Source organism: Microtus oregoni, unplaced genomic scaffold (assembly GCF_018167655.1).
Source record: "Microtus oregoni isolate MIOR12 unplaced genomic scaffold, Mior012 000180F_ref0000267, whole genome shotgun sequence".
Taxonomy (NCBI): Eukaryota; Metazoa; Chordata; class Mammalia; order Rodentia; family Cricetidae; genus Microtus; species Microtus oregoni.
The window spans coordinates 101735-118432 of record NW_024544838.1 but is presented as its reverse complement, the minus strand read 5'-3'; the positions used below and the strand labels follow the sequence as shown (position 1 = coordinate 118432).

The window sequence follows — 16698 nt, the reverse complement described above, 5'->3', positions numbered from 1 at the left end:
CTTGCAGGCCAATGGTGTGGCAGGTTGAAAGAATAAAGATCTGCAAACCACAAAATAAAATTTAGCAGTAATCTCCTTTTGAAAATCAATTTCTTTGTGGCTGTCTGCTTTCAAACCATGCTATACGACATCACTCCAATAAAAATCGTCTTCATCTCTGCAGTGCAGGCCCATTGACAAGTGGATGTACATGGGGAAAATTACTCAGCAGTCTATTATTTTAAAGTGGTTTCAACAGCTACCAGCAGGAGAATCCCTAGGAAGCCACAAAAGTCAGGGAACTACTCCTTCTTTCGGTTATTACAAGCACATAGTCCCAGCATCTGGCTTAGGAAATGACAACTGAAATTTAATTCTTCTCTCCCTAAAAGACACACAATCATTAACAAATTTTCCAAATGGTATGTTCATTAAGCATTCGCTACCACACAAGCTCCTGCGTCAATGGTCATCAGTGGTAAGACTAGTGACAAAAATGACAAAAGTGTAATAGCCAATAATAAGGGAACTGGAGTTAGGCATGGGAAACCAACTCCTATCTAATTTACACTCTTGCTTTTATTTTCTTCCTTTAGAGCAGCAATTCAAAAAATTGAGATGCCAGCCTGGTCTACAAGAGCTAGTTCCAGGACAGGAATCAAAAGCTACGGAGAAACCCTGTCTCGAAAAATCAAAAAAAAAAAAAAATTGAGATGAACACCAGCATTACATAAGAAGCCATGGGTAGACTAAACATTCTGAAGATGTGGGACTAGATGTGGCCACACATAGGAAGGTTTTACAAAAGTTCTCCAACACTAATACACACCTCACACTAATACACACCTTAGATTGAAAATGACATTCACATTCATCTCTATGATATATATTAAACCTAGAAGTCTGAAAAAGTTCTAAGTAGGGTCTGAGACAATTCCACTATCTCTAACAGAAAGACTAAAGAGTAAGACTAAAAGACAGATATAGAGGAAAAGGGAGTAATGGAGAGGGCAGAAGAGGAAGAAAGAGATAACAATTGTGAGTCAGAATTAATTACTGCCCACTGTAGTGTAAGTAATTAGCTGGACCCTATCGCAGTCTGTTTTGTGCTGCTATAAAAGAATACCACAAATTGGGTAATTTATAAAGTAAGTAAATTTATTAAGCCAGGCATGGTGTTGCATGCCTATAACCCTAGCACTTAAGAGGTAGAAGCCAAAGCTTGGATGGTAGTGAATGCTTTATCCTCAGGTACCAAATAAGTTTGAGGCCAACCTGGGCTGCATGAGACTCCGTTTCAAAGAAACAAGCATAAACAGAAAGGAAAGAACTTTATTTCTCATAGTTCTGAAGGAAGATAGAAGATCAATTGAAAGTGTAACAGATGGATATTAATTGGGAGCCTACTCCCTCGACTCCTGACCCACTTCTATGATAATAGCACACATTCATTCATGTGGCTTCATTGACTAATAACCACTTAAAGGTCCCACCTCATAATATTGTTACAATGGTAATTAAATTTCAACATGGGTCTTAGAGGGGGATATTCAAACCACAGATGGCTATTTGTATATGCTAGATTCTGTCCACACTAACTCACTTAAATCCCACAAATTAAAGATTTCTTTCTCTGAAGTGCACACCAGAATCGACAGTACAGCCTTTTCATATTAAACATTACTAGCCTGACATCCCTGATGCTTCTGGTTGAGTTTATTCCGGGCTGGAATCCTGAACACATCTATTATGGAAAAAGTTTGGAGTATTTGGAATGAAAAATCTTGATGATTCTCTTCATGTAAAGATAAATACCAAAAAAACTATCATCTCTTATTTATTTGTCCATTACTTTTATTTTATGCATCTTTAGAATAACAGATGCATCTAGATACAATTCATATACTATACAATTCACTCATTTTTGTAGCAACTATACTGAACTGTGTAATTTTATGATAGCTCTTGCATCATTTTCTTTAAAGCCCCACACAACTACTGCCTTAGTCATGGTAAAATCAATTGTGAAACATTGACATTCCCACAGTAAGTGCCCTCATGCTCACATTTAGTGAATCTTTTCTACCACTCACCACATACACTCACTAATCTAATTTTTGAATCCACATATTTGCCTATTCTGGACATTTCATACAAATAGAATTATACAATATAAATGTGGGTTTTGTGACTGGCTCTTTTCACTTAACATAATATTTCTAAGATCCTACCATGTAGTAGCACATATTCAAACTTCATTCCTTTTTATGGCTGAAATATATTCTATTGGAATTTTATGCCACATTTGTTTATTCATCAGATATTTGGGTTGTTTCCATTTTTTTAAAAATTATTAATAATGCCACTCACTGTGAACATTCCTATAGAGGTTTTTGTGTGAACAGACGTTTTCAATTCTTTTGGGCACATGCATACAAGTAGAATTGGGTCATAATGCAATAAGTAATTCTGTGTTAACTTATTAAGAGGCTGAAAACCCATTTTCCAAAAACCACTATATCATTTAACATCCCCACCAGCAATGTATGAGCATTCCCATTCTCCACATCTCCATTGTTTACTATCTTTCTCATAATAGTCATTCTAATAGGTATAAAATTACACCTCAATGTGGTTTTGATTTGTATATACATGATTGATAAGTGTTGAGCAGATTTTTGTGTTGCTTTGGACATTTGTGCCTCTCCTTTGATAAATATATGTATCTTTTCCCTATTTGTCTTCTTATTTATTGCATTTCAAGAGGCCTCTTTTGCAAACCTTTTCTCCTACTCTCATATTTCTTTTCATTTTTAAAAAGTTTTCTTTAGTAAAATAAGAGTTTTTTTTAAAAAAACGCAATTCACTTATTTGAGTTGTTGTTGGATTATGTATTTGGTTCTATGTCTAAGAACTATTTTCCCAATCCTAGGTCAATAAAATTTCTGTTTTCTTTAAAAATGTTGTTCTGGCATTTAAATGTAAGTCTATTTAAAGTTAATTCAGGGTCGTTGTATAGTACATGTCTACATTTACTCTTTTCTTTAATTCATGGCTTTTAAGACTTTTTAATTGATAGAATAAACAAAATGCATACATATTAATGGTGCACTGCATAATGTTTTAATATATGTATGCATTATAGAGTGAATGTAAAAGGAAAAAGATGTATGTGAATAAAGAGAAACCAGGGTACCCAAGGCATGATGATTAAATCAGGTTAAACACATCTATCTCTTCAACCAACTATTACTCTTTATAGTGAAAAATATAAAATCTATTCTTTCTTATTTATTCTCTTCTCATATATTACATCCCAAATGCAGTTTCCCCTCCTTCCTCTCCTTCCAGCCCTCCCATTACCCTCCCTCTCCCCACAGATCCATTCATCCTTCTTTTCCTTCAAAAAAAGAGCAGGCCTCCCAAGGATGTCAACTAAGCATGGCATGACAATTTACAGTAAGAGTAGGCACAAACCCTCACATCAAGGCTAGGTGAGGCAGCCTAATAAGAGGTAAAGGGTCCCATGAGTAGGCAAAACTGTCAGAGACACCCCCTATTCCCACTGTTTGGAGTCCCACAAAACACCAAGCTACACAACCACAGCATTTATGTAGAGGGCCTAGAATAGAAGCCTTTATACAAAATAATTTCTTCAACTTTTTGAAACATACATTATCTATGGTCATTCTACTCTGCAACAGTATAACAGATCATCTTTTTCCAGATAACTATAATTTAATACATATTGATCAATTTATTCCCCATCAATCCTCCCTACTCCTCACTTATTCCCCACCATCTGGTAACCACCATTCTAATCTACTCTTAGAGTCTATACAATAACTTTTTATTCCATATGTGAAGGAGATCATACATACTTGTCTTTCTGTGTCTGACCTTTTTTCATTTAATTCAATGAAATTTAAAAATTCAAAATGATTTCCAGCTCCATTTATACTGTCACAGATAACTGAATTTCATTGTTTTTATGCTTGACTAGTATTCCATTATGAATGTGTAACAATTTTCTGTTTTATTTCATTTTGTGGGTTGCTTGTTTGTTTCCAGGCTGGTCTTGAGCTTCCAGTCATTCTGCCTCATTCTTCTGGGTACTGTGACTACAGGTACCATCAGCATACCTGGCTGTATTTTCATACCCATTCAGCACCTAAACTGATGAGTACATAGGTTATTTCCATTTGTTAGCTATGTCTGAGAGTGCTACAATAAACATGAGGAGGCCAGCTGTCTCTTCCAAAGACTGACTTCATTTCCATTGGACATACACAGTACATGACAGTTTTCTCCCTGTTGTGACAAAATGCCTAGCAAGAAGCAACTTTAGAGATGAAAAACAGTTGACTTTGGATTACAGTTCAAGGGAATACATTCCACCATGGCAGGGAAGGCAAGCAGCAGGAGGAGGCTGCCTCCTCACATTGAATAATCACACTACAGAAGCAGAGAGTAAATTAGAAGCCAAGCTAGGTTGTAAAACCTCAAAGTCTGTCTAGTGACTCATTTCTTCTAGCAAGACTATGTCCCAAATGTTCCACAACCTTCTGAAACAGCTCCACCAGCTGGTGACTGAGTATTCAAACATGAGCCTATGGATGACATTTCATATTCAAACTAAAACATATATCCAGTAGTAGGACTGCTAAATCATATGACAGCTCTGTTTGAAACTTTTGACACAGAAACATTTCCACATCATTTGATATGGCATATATGTGTGTGTGTATATATACACATACATACACATACATTTAAACAATAGTGTATGAAAAGGTTTTTTTTTTTCTCAACATCCTCAAACACATTATCTTTAGTCTTTGTTGTTGATATTAGGCATTCTTACTGAGGAGAACTAGTCTCTAATGGTAGTTTTAATTTGCATTTCCTTGTGACTAGTGATACTCCTATATTTATTTTCATAAAACTAATAGGCATCTGTCTGTTTTGGAGAAATGTCTATTTAGGTGAATTTGTTCTATTTTATAAAGTTCACCCTTTTTTAAAATGTGGCTATATGATTTTTCCAGCACCATTAGTTGTTTAGGGAATCTTATACTCCAGTGAACTGTCTTGTTTTGTTTTGAGTTTTTATTTTTTTCAAAAACAAATTGGTTATAATGTAAGGGTTCTCAATTCTGTTCCATTAACCTATAATGTCTATCCTTATGCCAGCCCCATAATGGATTGATAACTATGGCTTTATAAATAATAGATTTTTTCATTCCTTAAACATGCCATGTTCTCTCTCACCTCCAAGCCTTTGCATATTCAGTTCCTATTATTACTAAAAACTAAATTATCCAGATAATTTTTTCAGTTTTAAATTCAGAAGATGCTTTGTCAAGAAAATGTCCCCTGATTCCAAAAGTTTGTTCCAGGTGTTCAACTTTTTTGTTCAAAATTATCATATGTTCCAAATAATTCAAGCAGTAAGATTACCCCTACTGCTTGCTACCCTTGAACTCATAATCCTTCTGCCTTTGTCTCTCAAGTGCTAGAGTTATTGTGAGACAACACACCAAGATTGTGTCACTGGAATCTTGATGAGGTTTTCACTGAACTGGCAATTTTCTTTGAATAGTAAGGGCATTTCGCCAATTTTTTCTTCTTCCCATACATAGATATGGAATATATTTTATTTTTGTTTTCTTCAATTATTTCAGCATTGTTTTATAGTTTTAATTGTTCAGGTCTCTGACACTCCTGGCTAAAGTTATTTCTAAGTACTTTATTTTTTTGTTAGCTATTGTCTGAATGTCCTATATTTATTAGGATACCAAACACAATTTAACCTTCCCTAGGGCAAAATGACTTCATGAATTCTTCCAAACAGCTAAGAAAAAAATGTTACCAATGTTACACGAATGATTGTAAGCAACAAATAAAACAAACAAAATAGTAATAACAGCATAAAATAACTTTTATAGCCAAACTTGATGAGAGAAAGTTGCATGCTAATCTCTCTCACTCATAAAAATCAAAGGTTCTAAATGAAATGTTAATAGAATAATTCCAGATAGATATGAACTGGACAGCACATTCGAACTAAAGAGGCTGTATCCTAAGGGGAATAAGGTTGGCTCATAACATATTAATAGAATAAGGGAGAAAAATTCTGTTACTAATTCAATATATAAAAGAAAACCATGGAATACAACGATGTAATTCCTTATGTTATTCAGAAACCTTTGAAAACTAGAAGAAAATTCTAAAGTTGATGAATATTTTTTAAACTAACAATAATAATAAAACATATGACAAACAGTAAAATGAAAGTTTTCCTCCAATGTTCAGAAGTGAACAAGGATGTCTGCTATTACTACTTCCATTCATTAGTCTCAAAGTTATAGCCAATATAACTATATAAAAAATATAAAAAAATTAATTTTGAAAGTTTCTTTCACACAATATATTTGGATCATATTCATCCCTTCCCCCAACTCCTCCCAGATCCCCACCTCCCTCCCCACTCAATTTCATATTCTCTCTCTCTCTCTCTCTCTCTCTCCATCTCTCTCTCTCTCTCTCTGTGTGTGTGTGTGTGTGTGTGCGTGTGTGTGTGTGTGTGTGTGTGATTCCTAATGACACTCTGCTATACTTAGACTGGAATCTAGCATAATCATTAGAGAGGCTCCAGCAACTGATGGGAGCAGATGCAGAGACCGACAGTCAAACAGGCAGAGCTGAGGGAATTTCACAGAAGAGAGGGAGGAAGAATTGTAGGAGCCAGAAGGGTCAAAGAACATCACAAGAAAACCCACAGAATTAACTAACCTGTGCTCACAGGAGCTCACAGAGGCTGATTTGACAATCATGGATCCTGTGTGGGTCTGTACCACGTCCTGTACATATATGATATGGATGTATATCTTGCTGTTCTGGTGGAATTCTTAACAGTGGGAGTAGGGGATATCTAGGACTTTTCTGCCTGCTTTGGGGACCCTTTTCCTCTCTCTTAGTGGGGTGCCTCACCCAACTTTGATATAAGGGTTTCTGCCTAGTCTTACTGTAACTTGTTATGTCATGTTTGGTTGATATTCCTGGGAGTCCTGCTCTTTTCTGAAGGGAAACAGAGGAGGAGTGGATCTGGGGAATGGGAGACTGGGAGGACAAGAGGGAGAGGAAACTGTAATTGAGATGTAATATATGAGAGAAGAATAAATGGATGGATGGGTGGATAGACAGATAAATAAGGAAAACAAGAAAACAGCAAAAAAGTGAAAATTTGGCCAGACAAACAAGAGGAAACATTGTAAAAGCCAGATGAGATAGATAACATTAAAAAAAAAAAAACAGTATCTTCCAGACACAACAGGGCTGATACACAGATGGACTCAAAGAGACTGTGAAAGCATTCCCAAGATCTGGACAGGTTCTAGTCAGACAGGGTCCCCACACTGAGAGGACAATGAGAACTCTGGGTCTCAACCCCAACCAAGAAGCTAATTGCAATTGATGTCTGCTTGCAAAGGGAAAGTCAGTTTTCTTCATTGGAGTGTCACTGGACATATCAACCACATTCCAGGGCAAGCCCCATGCCCAGGAATAATTGGCAAAGGTATATAGATTAAAAAGGAAAAGAATAAAAAATTTAAAATATTTTTCATAAACTTTTTGATAGACATGTAGAAAATCCAAAAGAACATGCAAATAAATTATTGGTATCAATAAGCTAGTTCAGCAAACTGCTGGATACAAACTTAATTCATAAAATTAAACCATACTTTTAAACATCAGCAAGAAGCAATTAAAATTAAACTTAAAGCAATTAAAAGAAAAAAGGTCATGAATTTGAAAGAAAGCAAGGGAAGCTACATGAGAGGGTCTGGATGGAGGTAGGTGAAGGGGAAATGATGTGATTATATTATAATATATATTATAATCACAAAAATTAAAAATTATGTAGCCCCACATTGGGTTTCCTACCAATTCAATTGAAAAATTACGATGCAGGATTTTTATTAGATAGTGTGTAGAAGGAGCTGCGGGCTGCGTTCCTGCATCATTTCCCCTTCACCTACCTCCATCTTGGGCTGGAGCTTCATCGCGTCTGCCCTAGAGAGGAGAGGCATGGCATCTGCCTCACTTCCTCCCAGCATTCTGTTCTGTCTATTCCACCCACTTAAGGGCTGGCCTATCAAATGGGCCAAGACAGTTTCTTTATTAACCAATGACCTTCCTCCATCAATAGTGTTTTGGGGATCAACATATGTGTAAGACAAGGAAAAAAATCAATCACCAAGTTGCCCTAACCAAATTTCTATTGAGCTCTTGAGCTGGTATGGCTGGTATATGACTCTTCAATGTTTTCCCAATTTGGAAGAAACGGGAAGTGATTTATAGCTCCGCACTGGTTAGTCATTAGATGCAGGCAGCCCTGGAAGGAAGTTTCTCCTTGATTGAAAAAAAATTCATCAAAAGACAATTCTCAGCTGAACTCTGCCTCCTGAAAGTTCTCTTGATACTTGAGGGCATAAATCCTGCATTTCTGGAGTGGAATTTACTTAGTGAACCACAACATCCACCATAACATATATAATGACATTTAAAAACATACCTTGGAAATCCTCTCACTATTAAATTTTTTAAAAAGTAAGGCTAGGCAGTGGTGGTGCAAGCCTTTAATCCCAGCACTCAGGAAGCCGAGGCAGGCAGATCTTTGTGAATTCCAGGCAAGCCTGGTCTACAGTTCCAGGACAAGCAGGGCTACACATAGAAGTCCTATCTCAAAAAGAAAAAGAAAGAAAAATTATTGCTAGGAATATTAAACAAGAATTAACATGTTCCTGAACTGGAAGATGTGACCTCCTAAATTGGGTTTTATGTGGTGAATAAGAATATAATCAAAATATGTTTGAATACTCGGTCCCTAGTTGCTGTAATTCTTTGGGAAGGATGAAGAGGTATGGCCTTGTTAGAGGAGGTATGTTACAAGGGCAGAGCTTGAGGTTCCAAAAGACTTTCACTGTTCCCCGTGTTCTGTGTTTCCTGCTAGTGGATCAAAATGCAAACTCTGAAGTGCTGCTCTGGTTGCCTGTAGCCACACCTCACTCCACCACAAACACTAACCCTCTGGAACTGTGAGCTCCTTTAAACTCTTCACAAGTTGTCTTGTCATGGGATTTTATCATGGCAATAGAAACGAAACCTTAACTAACACAATTCTTAAATTCAATGTAACTGCAATAAAAATTCTAAGAGATTTCTCTTTAATTGAGACATGTAAAAAAGCTGATTCTAAAATGCATGTGAAAATGTGAACGATAAGAGTGGATGGTTTTAAAGCATATGAACAAGTAGGAAGGACTTGCTTTCCCAGATATTAAAAGCTTATTACAGGTTATTGTTATGGTTTTGTACCCCCAAGGATTCATGTGATGGATGTTTAGCTCCAGAGTCGCACTGTTGATAAGGCAAGACTTTTAAGAGGCCGGCGGAAGCCTCAGTGCAAGACCACTGAAGGCACTTCCTTCTGAAAGGATTCGTCTTTTGCTTACACAGTACATTAGTTCTCAAAGGTATAGGCTGCTATGAATGAGGTGAGGCGGACCCATGCAATTTTTCACTTTTCTGCACTTTTATTTCTCTCTCCACCATTTTTCTATCCAGTCAAGAGTACCCTCACTAAAGCTGAATGGATGTTTTCTGAATCCCCTAAATGACCTAAGTAATCTCTTTTGCTTTCAAGTATCTAGCCTCAATTATTTTGTTATAGCAACAGAAAACAGACTGATGAGAAACAGATCAACAGACTAAAATAAACAGTTCAAAAACAATTTGGGGTGTATATAAACAATGAATGGATGAAAAAGTAAGAATGTAGAAAAGTAGAAAAAGTCCTTTTAATAAAAAGGACTAAATCAGTTGGATACTTATATGGAAAAATATAGAGCCTGATCTCTATGTCTCCACCATACACAAAATCAATCCCAGGTGGTTTGTAAATCTGTGGCTGGCACAAAGACAAAACTTCTAAATGATAATATATGGGCATGTCTAATGATTTCAAAGTCAGCAAATACTTCTTTTTTTTAAAAAAAATTGTTTTGGGTGGCTTGCATGTGTGTGTGTGTGTCTGTGTGTGTCTGCGTGTGTGTGTGTGTGTGTGTGTGTGTAAAAGAGAGCTTCAGCCCTGGAAAAATACTTCTTAAACAGAATATAAAATACTATTCATGAAAGTAAATATTAAGAATTTTTGATAAATTAAAATTAAAACCTTCTATTCATCAATAAATATAAAAGTAGGCCCCAAATTTGGGGCTGTTTTTCAAATTATAAGAATAACTCACTTCAAGGTAAATAAATATTTCTAGGGCTACAGAGGTGGCTCAGCAGTTAAGAGTGTGTGTTGCTCCTGCAGAATAGATGAGTTTGGTTTGAAACACCCATGTCAGGAGTCTAATAACTGCCTACAACTCCAGCTCCTGTGAATCCAGAGCCCTCTGTTGGTCTCTGCAGAAATCTGCACTCACATGCCCCCCACATATACACAAGCACACATACACATAAATAAAAATAAAAAGATCATGTTTTTAATTATATAAGAATAGGGCAATTTGACAGTAAAATAGGCAAAAAGATGGAAAATTACTTCATAAAGATACCCAAACTGATAATACATGTGATAAGGAACACAACTTCATCAGTCTTCTGAGAAGAATCCATTAAAATCCTAAGATAAAGCTACCTAAGTATGTAGACTACTTACCTAGAATACCTGAAGTCTTGGGCTCCAGCCCCAACAATATCACATACAATAACAAGATATCACTAAATACTCACTCACCAGAATGGCTGTAATTGCAAAGTAATAGAAAAACTGCCATTTTCATACATTGCTGGTGAGAATAAAAGTTGACAATAACTTAGAAAAACTGTCATCAATAATTTCCAAGTATGTATTTTCCATTGCATAGAAACTAATCCTAGGTATATCTTCAATGGCAATTCTAATAATTGGAACCAAAATACATACATAAATTTTTTTTAAAATATTTATTTATTTTGTATACAATATTCTGTCTGTGTGTATGACTGCAGGCCAGAAGAGGGCACCAGATCTCATTCCAGATGGTTGTGAGCCACCATGTGGTTGCTGGGAATTGAACTCAGGACCTTTGGAAGAGCAGGCAATGCTCTTAACCTCTGAGCCATCTCTCCAGCTCCCCATACATAAATTATATGAAACATCATTATTCACAATAACTCCAAACTGGAAATAATCTACATATTTATTACTAAAAGGAATTTATAAATTATTATGTATATCAGCAACAAAATATACAAAAATATAAATTAAAAATGTCTCTGTCTGCAACAGTATGGTTATCACAAATGTAGTGTTAACCAAAAACCCACAAAACTCAAAAGAATACATTTATCTGATTTCATTTATGTACAGTTCAAAATAAACAGAATTATTTCTGGTATAGAAGTCAGGACATTCATCATCTTTGGAGAGTGAGGATGATATAGTGATAAAGATGGACACAATTAAGGGTTTTCAGGATGTTAAAAATATTTTATTTCTTGACTTAGATGCAAGCAATATGAGTGTGCTCACTTTGTAATATTTCATCAATTGGCACAATTATGATGTGTATATTTTTCTGTATTTGTATTATATGTTAATAAAAATAAAGGAAAAGAATAGAAATGAAGTAAGTGCTGGGTATTTACAGAGGAGTCAGACAAAGATGGTTCTCTACAGTGGCTGCCTTATAGACAAAGGCACAAGGCTTTTCTTGGTAATATTCTTGGAAATTAAAATCGCTTCAGAAATTCTCTAGTATAAGGAGATCTTCTCTCTAAGGTAGTTACAGATAAATTACAGATCATTTTCACAAGATCTAAGAGAGAAGATGAAACCTAAAAGCAAATAAAATATCAAACAATGTACTACAAAAAGCTTTTAGTACCATCTTAGAGGGAAAGTGGGAAGCTAGGAAATGGATCACATGGTTAGGATTTCTCTTTTCAACTTCACTTTCTAATTATTTTAGAAACCAGTGAAATATTACCAATAGAACTATTTACTTAAGTAAAACTGACAGTTCACATACTTAACAGGACCAGAAAGAAACAGGCCTGTTTTATAAAATGCCTTTGTTTTATATAACTGTTACCCAAGTCCCCAGATAATTCAGTTCAACAACTATTTTCTACTTAGCTATAATTAGTGCTGTTAGGAATCATAAAGACAATACAGAAGGTAGATTTCTGATGACTTTTAATGTAAAGGTAGATGTCTTAAAGTGAAAATCGTAACAACTACAGAATAATCCCCAAAGAGATTATGGTGGGTGACTTCCAGGAATAAAATTAGTGAGAGTGGAAATGAGAGGGATTTCATGAAATCAGTTCAAAAGCCTTAAAGAACTCATTGAAAAGTCTGCACTTAAAAACCATAAACAACTTATCAAGATTCCATAATTTGTGGGCTCTGTTATGGTCAGCATGAATCTCCTAGAATGATTCTTAGTTAGTAGGCATATCAAATGTTGGTATGCTAATGATGTATCTAGTTATACCCAAAATGTCCAAAGAAGATTAAAGCTGACTTCTATGATATCACCTCAAATAATAGGGACTGCACCTCAAACACCGCCAACTGTCCTGAATAAATTCCTATTGATCTGCCTGTAATTTAGATTATGAGATGATACCTTTATTTATCTCTCTCAACATTAAAAGACCTCTAGTACTTAACACTGTACCTAACAGAGAAATTTTTATTTATTCAGCTTAGATCATTAAATTACACCAACACACTGACCATATTCATCTCTCTCCCCCTTTTGATCAATTTAATTGGGTTTCTGGAGACTTTCATCAATCCGCTGTTAGCTTTTTCTTGAGAAACAGCCACCAGAATTTTCTGTCTGATTGTAGACAAAAATGAATTTTTGATCATCTTCATAGAAAAATGTTTTGTTTTGTTGTTGACACATTCCTGAGATTTTTCACCATTTTTTTGACATATGAGGAACATAATCATGACCAGACCATTTTCTCTATAGTGTGATCCAATGATTTTAATGCTTTTAATTATTTGTTATCAAATTCAGACACTACTGGTGTATCTCTAGCTCTTAAGCTAATCTTTACTAAGGATCCAGATACAGGTCCTTAACTCCTTCAACTAGACACGGTTCATGATTCCAGATGCTACCCTCTCACTCTTTATGAACAGCAACTGTGCCCCTACTTTTCTAACACCTCCCTTGCAGAAATTTGCTGATCTTCCTACTTTATGTCCTTAATTCCTTCTGCATCCTTTTTTAAATTCTTGTGTGTTATACATACACCTTCAATGATTTCTAGAGTCCTTCCTTGAGTCATAATTGAGAGCCCGCAGTCCAATCATCCCACAGGCTTGAATAACTTCACCTTTGCCTAAATATAGGTATGACCTTACATAATGAAATGCCTCTGACTGTTCTGCTCACCACAGTTTAGTGCCATCATCTTCCCTTCACTCTTTAAAATACATTGGTAGGAAAACCAATGTATTGCCCACTGGAAGATCCATGGTTTTTGTCTCTGCTCCTCTCTGTCCAACTTGCTGTAACAGCAGCTGAAAAGCTAAAACATAAAATATGACCTATGTGGCCAAGTCCCAGGAGGCTGTTTACTTCCTTATTTATGAATCAGAATCTGTCAGCACAACTCAGAATTTTGACTGTCAGCAGATAGTACAATTAAATGTCACTGCAAAACCAGCAGAGGGTGCACCAGGGCACTAGAAATTTTACCCAAGATATAGCACATCAATTTAACTCGATTAGCCAATCAACTTTTCCTTTATTTATTTATTTATTCATTATTTGTTTATGTATATGCCAAAAGTAATATCCTCAAGAGAAACAAGTTGAATCGGAACTAAAATTTCTTCAGTTATATTCCAATTTTCCTGAACGTGAATGAAGTTCAAGACAAATAAGGAGTATGTGGTTAAACTTAGTCTGGTCAAAATGTAGTTAGAGCAGAACAAAATGACACAGATCTCAGCCTTTCATTTTATAAAGTGTCTACTATGGAGCTCCAACCTGTTGTCATTTCATTTCCCTCAAAAAAATGGCAGATACTATATTATGGGGTAATGTGTACTAAGCTGGAGGAGGAAGGAGCAACTTCATCCTAGTTTTGACTCAATCTATGATATCTTGGGCCATTTATTTCTCCCGCGGGGTCTATATTTGTAAGGTGGTACCTTACAAATCTGAAAAACTTCAATTCCAAGTTGATGCCAATCCACGTAAAGAGCTACTATCATTGCTTCGACTGTCCCAAAAGACTAAACTAGAAAGACTGAAGGACAGGCGAGAAGAAGCTGTGTTGAAACACCTACGTACTTCAGTGCTTCACAAGTGTAAGCAACTAGACGTCGTCACAAAGCTCTGAGAGTCCCATGATCACAGAAAGCTCTAGAATACAGCCGTCCCGCTGATCCCCCACCTACAAACATGAAGGTCCTCCCTAAATGCCAAAAATCTTTGACCACCATTTGAGTATAGAAGTTGAATTCGCTGATACTTTTTACAGAATATTAATGTGCAGCTGCTAAGTATTTCTACTGGGGATGAGAAGGGGGGAGATAAAGAAAAGACCCAGAGTGGTAATTAATTTTCATCTGGCCACAGTGTTTAAAGTCTCACGTATGAGAAGCACGCCTGCAGCTTCTCTTCTTTGATAAGCTGTTATATAAGCTGGAGTGTGTGTGAAAGGCATTTTAGGGCTGGGGCAACTTTACAAAGCACATTGGAAATAAGAAAAGTGTCAGTCCTGACAGCGCATTGTCATGAAGGTGACAGCTCTAAAGTGTACAATTTTGAAGGTCAAAGTAGCATGAATAATGTTTAAAGAGTTGGGACAATGATTATGGATGTAGCACCAAATACAGCCGCTTCTATGTGTCACCTCCAGTACCTTACTTATGCAACTCGTCGTTTTCTCAAAAAAAAAAAAAAAAAAAAAGGTACAAACTAACCACCAGTCTTTAACCACCTCAAAAAGGTCCTTGGCTGCTCTGCCTAAGAGTCACACACATGGAAGACAACTTTGGCAACCACGAGAATACTTAGCATCAAGTACGCTGAATTTACTTGAAAAAAAAAGTTCGGAAAACAATCAAGCTAATGGTTTGCTGAAAGGGATACAAACACTCTAAAGAACATCCACAACAAAACAAAAATCCAACTTCCTGTTCTGAAGCTAGCGATAGTGAAAACTCTTCACACCCACTGCACCCAGTCCATCAACAAGAGCGTCAGAACCGGCATGCAAAGGGTGAGTTTTATTTCCATAGATTTTTTAAAACTGCTGTTCAGAAGTTGTCTAGCAAGACGGCATATTTCTACCAGAATTCCTCAGGGGCGCTGATCCTCACTAGAACGCCGAGGACAATCAGTCTCAAATTGCAGGTAAGTGTGAAAAAGCTCACGTTCTGGTCAGCGCACAAGAACCCGGCGCTCAAAGTACGGTTAAAAGTTGTTTCAACGGGCGTGGAACAGTTATTACAGCTGTTTACAGCTCCAACTCCAAAGAGGAGCCTGCTAGGGCTGGCATCAGCTCGGGACACGAAGAAACAAGCACCGCGGGCAGGGAACCTCACCAGGGGCACCAGGGGCCAAGCTGCTCGCCGTTAGCCGGCCACGGGGGCGGCGCAGGCACCTCTCCGCCGGCCCGGGTGCGAGGCCAGCCAACTTTTCCCCGAAGCAGCCCACACCCCCCCCGGGGGGCGGCGCCTGCAGCCCGGCCTTTCCAAGTCCATGGGACCCGAGAGGGTCTGAATGAGCCAAGCCAGGAACTGAGGACAACCTGCCCGGGACAACCTCTCCCAAACTCTCCGGCCCACTCCCAGGTCCTGCCCTGTAACTTGGCTCCGGGTGGCAGAGTCCCCCGAGCCCTGCGGCGCAGGCCCCCGCCCAACCTAGCAGGGGAGGGGGCCTCCGAGGCCACCGCCCCTCCTAGGTGACTCACCTGGTGCCGGTCCTGGGAGTCAGGGGGGAGTGGATCTTCTCCCGCTTCCAAAGGCTGCTGCGGAAAGGAAGGCTGCCCGAGGTGGCGGGTGATGGGACCCACGGGGTCGAGGCTCCCAGGGCTGCTTAGGGTGCCAGAGGTGCCAGGAGCACCCGGGCCGCCGAGGCGGGACTCGGTTCCCCGTTCCCGCCGCAATTCGGACCGCAACTCTAGGTAGCAACAGAGCGTCAGCAGGTGGAGGGCCAGCGAAAGGCCAAAGAAACCCAGGAAGAGCCGGCAGCTGTTCCCTTCGCCCGCCCGAGCAGGGGCCCCGCGACAGCCGCAGCCCTGGCTGCCCCGCTCCCTTGGCGCTGCTGCAGGCAGGGGTTCCCTGCGCTCTACCTCAGGGTAGCCCATGGCCTCCAGAGACGGCCACTATCTGAGGCCCGGGAGCCTCTGCCTCTGCCTCAGCCCTTCGCGACCCCTGACAGGCGGTTACTGTCCTGCCATCGGCTGGGGGCTTCAGGGACCCGTTCCTGAGCGACGGTGGCTGGGCGGGACAGAACAGGGAGCAGCCGCATGTGCAGCTCCACTCCGAGGGGTGGGAAAGGGAGGAGGAGGGGCGGGAGAGAGGGGCGGCGCGGCCCGAGAGGGAATGAGGGAGGAGGTCCTCACCTACCCCGCCCCATGCCTCAAGGGGCGGCCGGGACGCCCAACCAGGGGCCCGCCAAGCCCGGG

The 16698-nt window shown here is 38.6% G+C and overlaps 1 protein-coding gene across 7 annotated transcripts in view; it reads right to left on the bottom strand.

Moving 5' to 3' along the window:
• Positions 1-16469, bottom strand: part of LOC121445373 (ectodysplasin-A) — a 386169-nt gene extending 369700 nt beyond the window's left edge. For all 7 annotated transcript variants that reach the window (XM_041647491.1, XM_041647494.1, XM_041647498.1 and 4 more), the window contains exon 1: positions 15982-16469. In XM_041647491.1, the coding sequence (XP_041503425.1) occupies positions 15982-16377 (396 nt within the window). In that variant the 5' untranslated portion in view covers positions 16378-16469. The remainder of the gene's footprint in view (positions 1-15981) is intronic.
• Between the last annotated feature and the right edge of the window lie 229 nt (positions 16470-16698).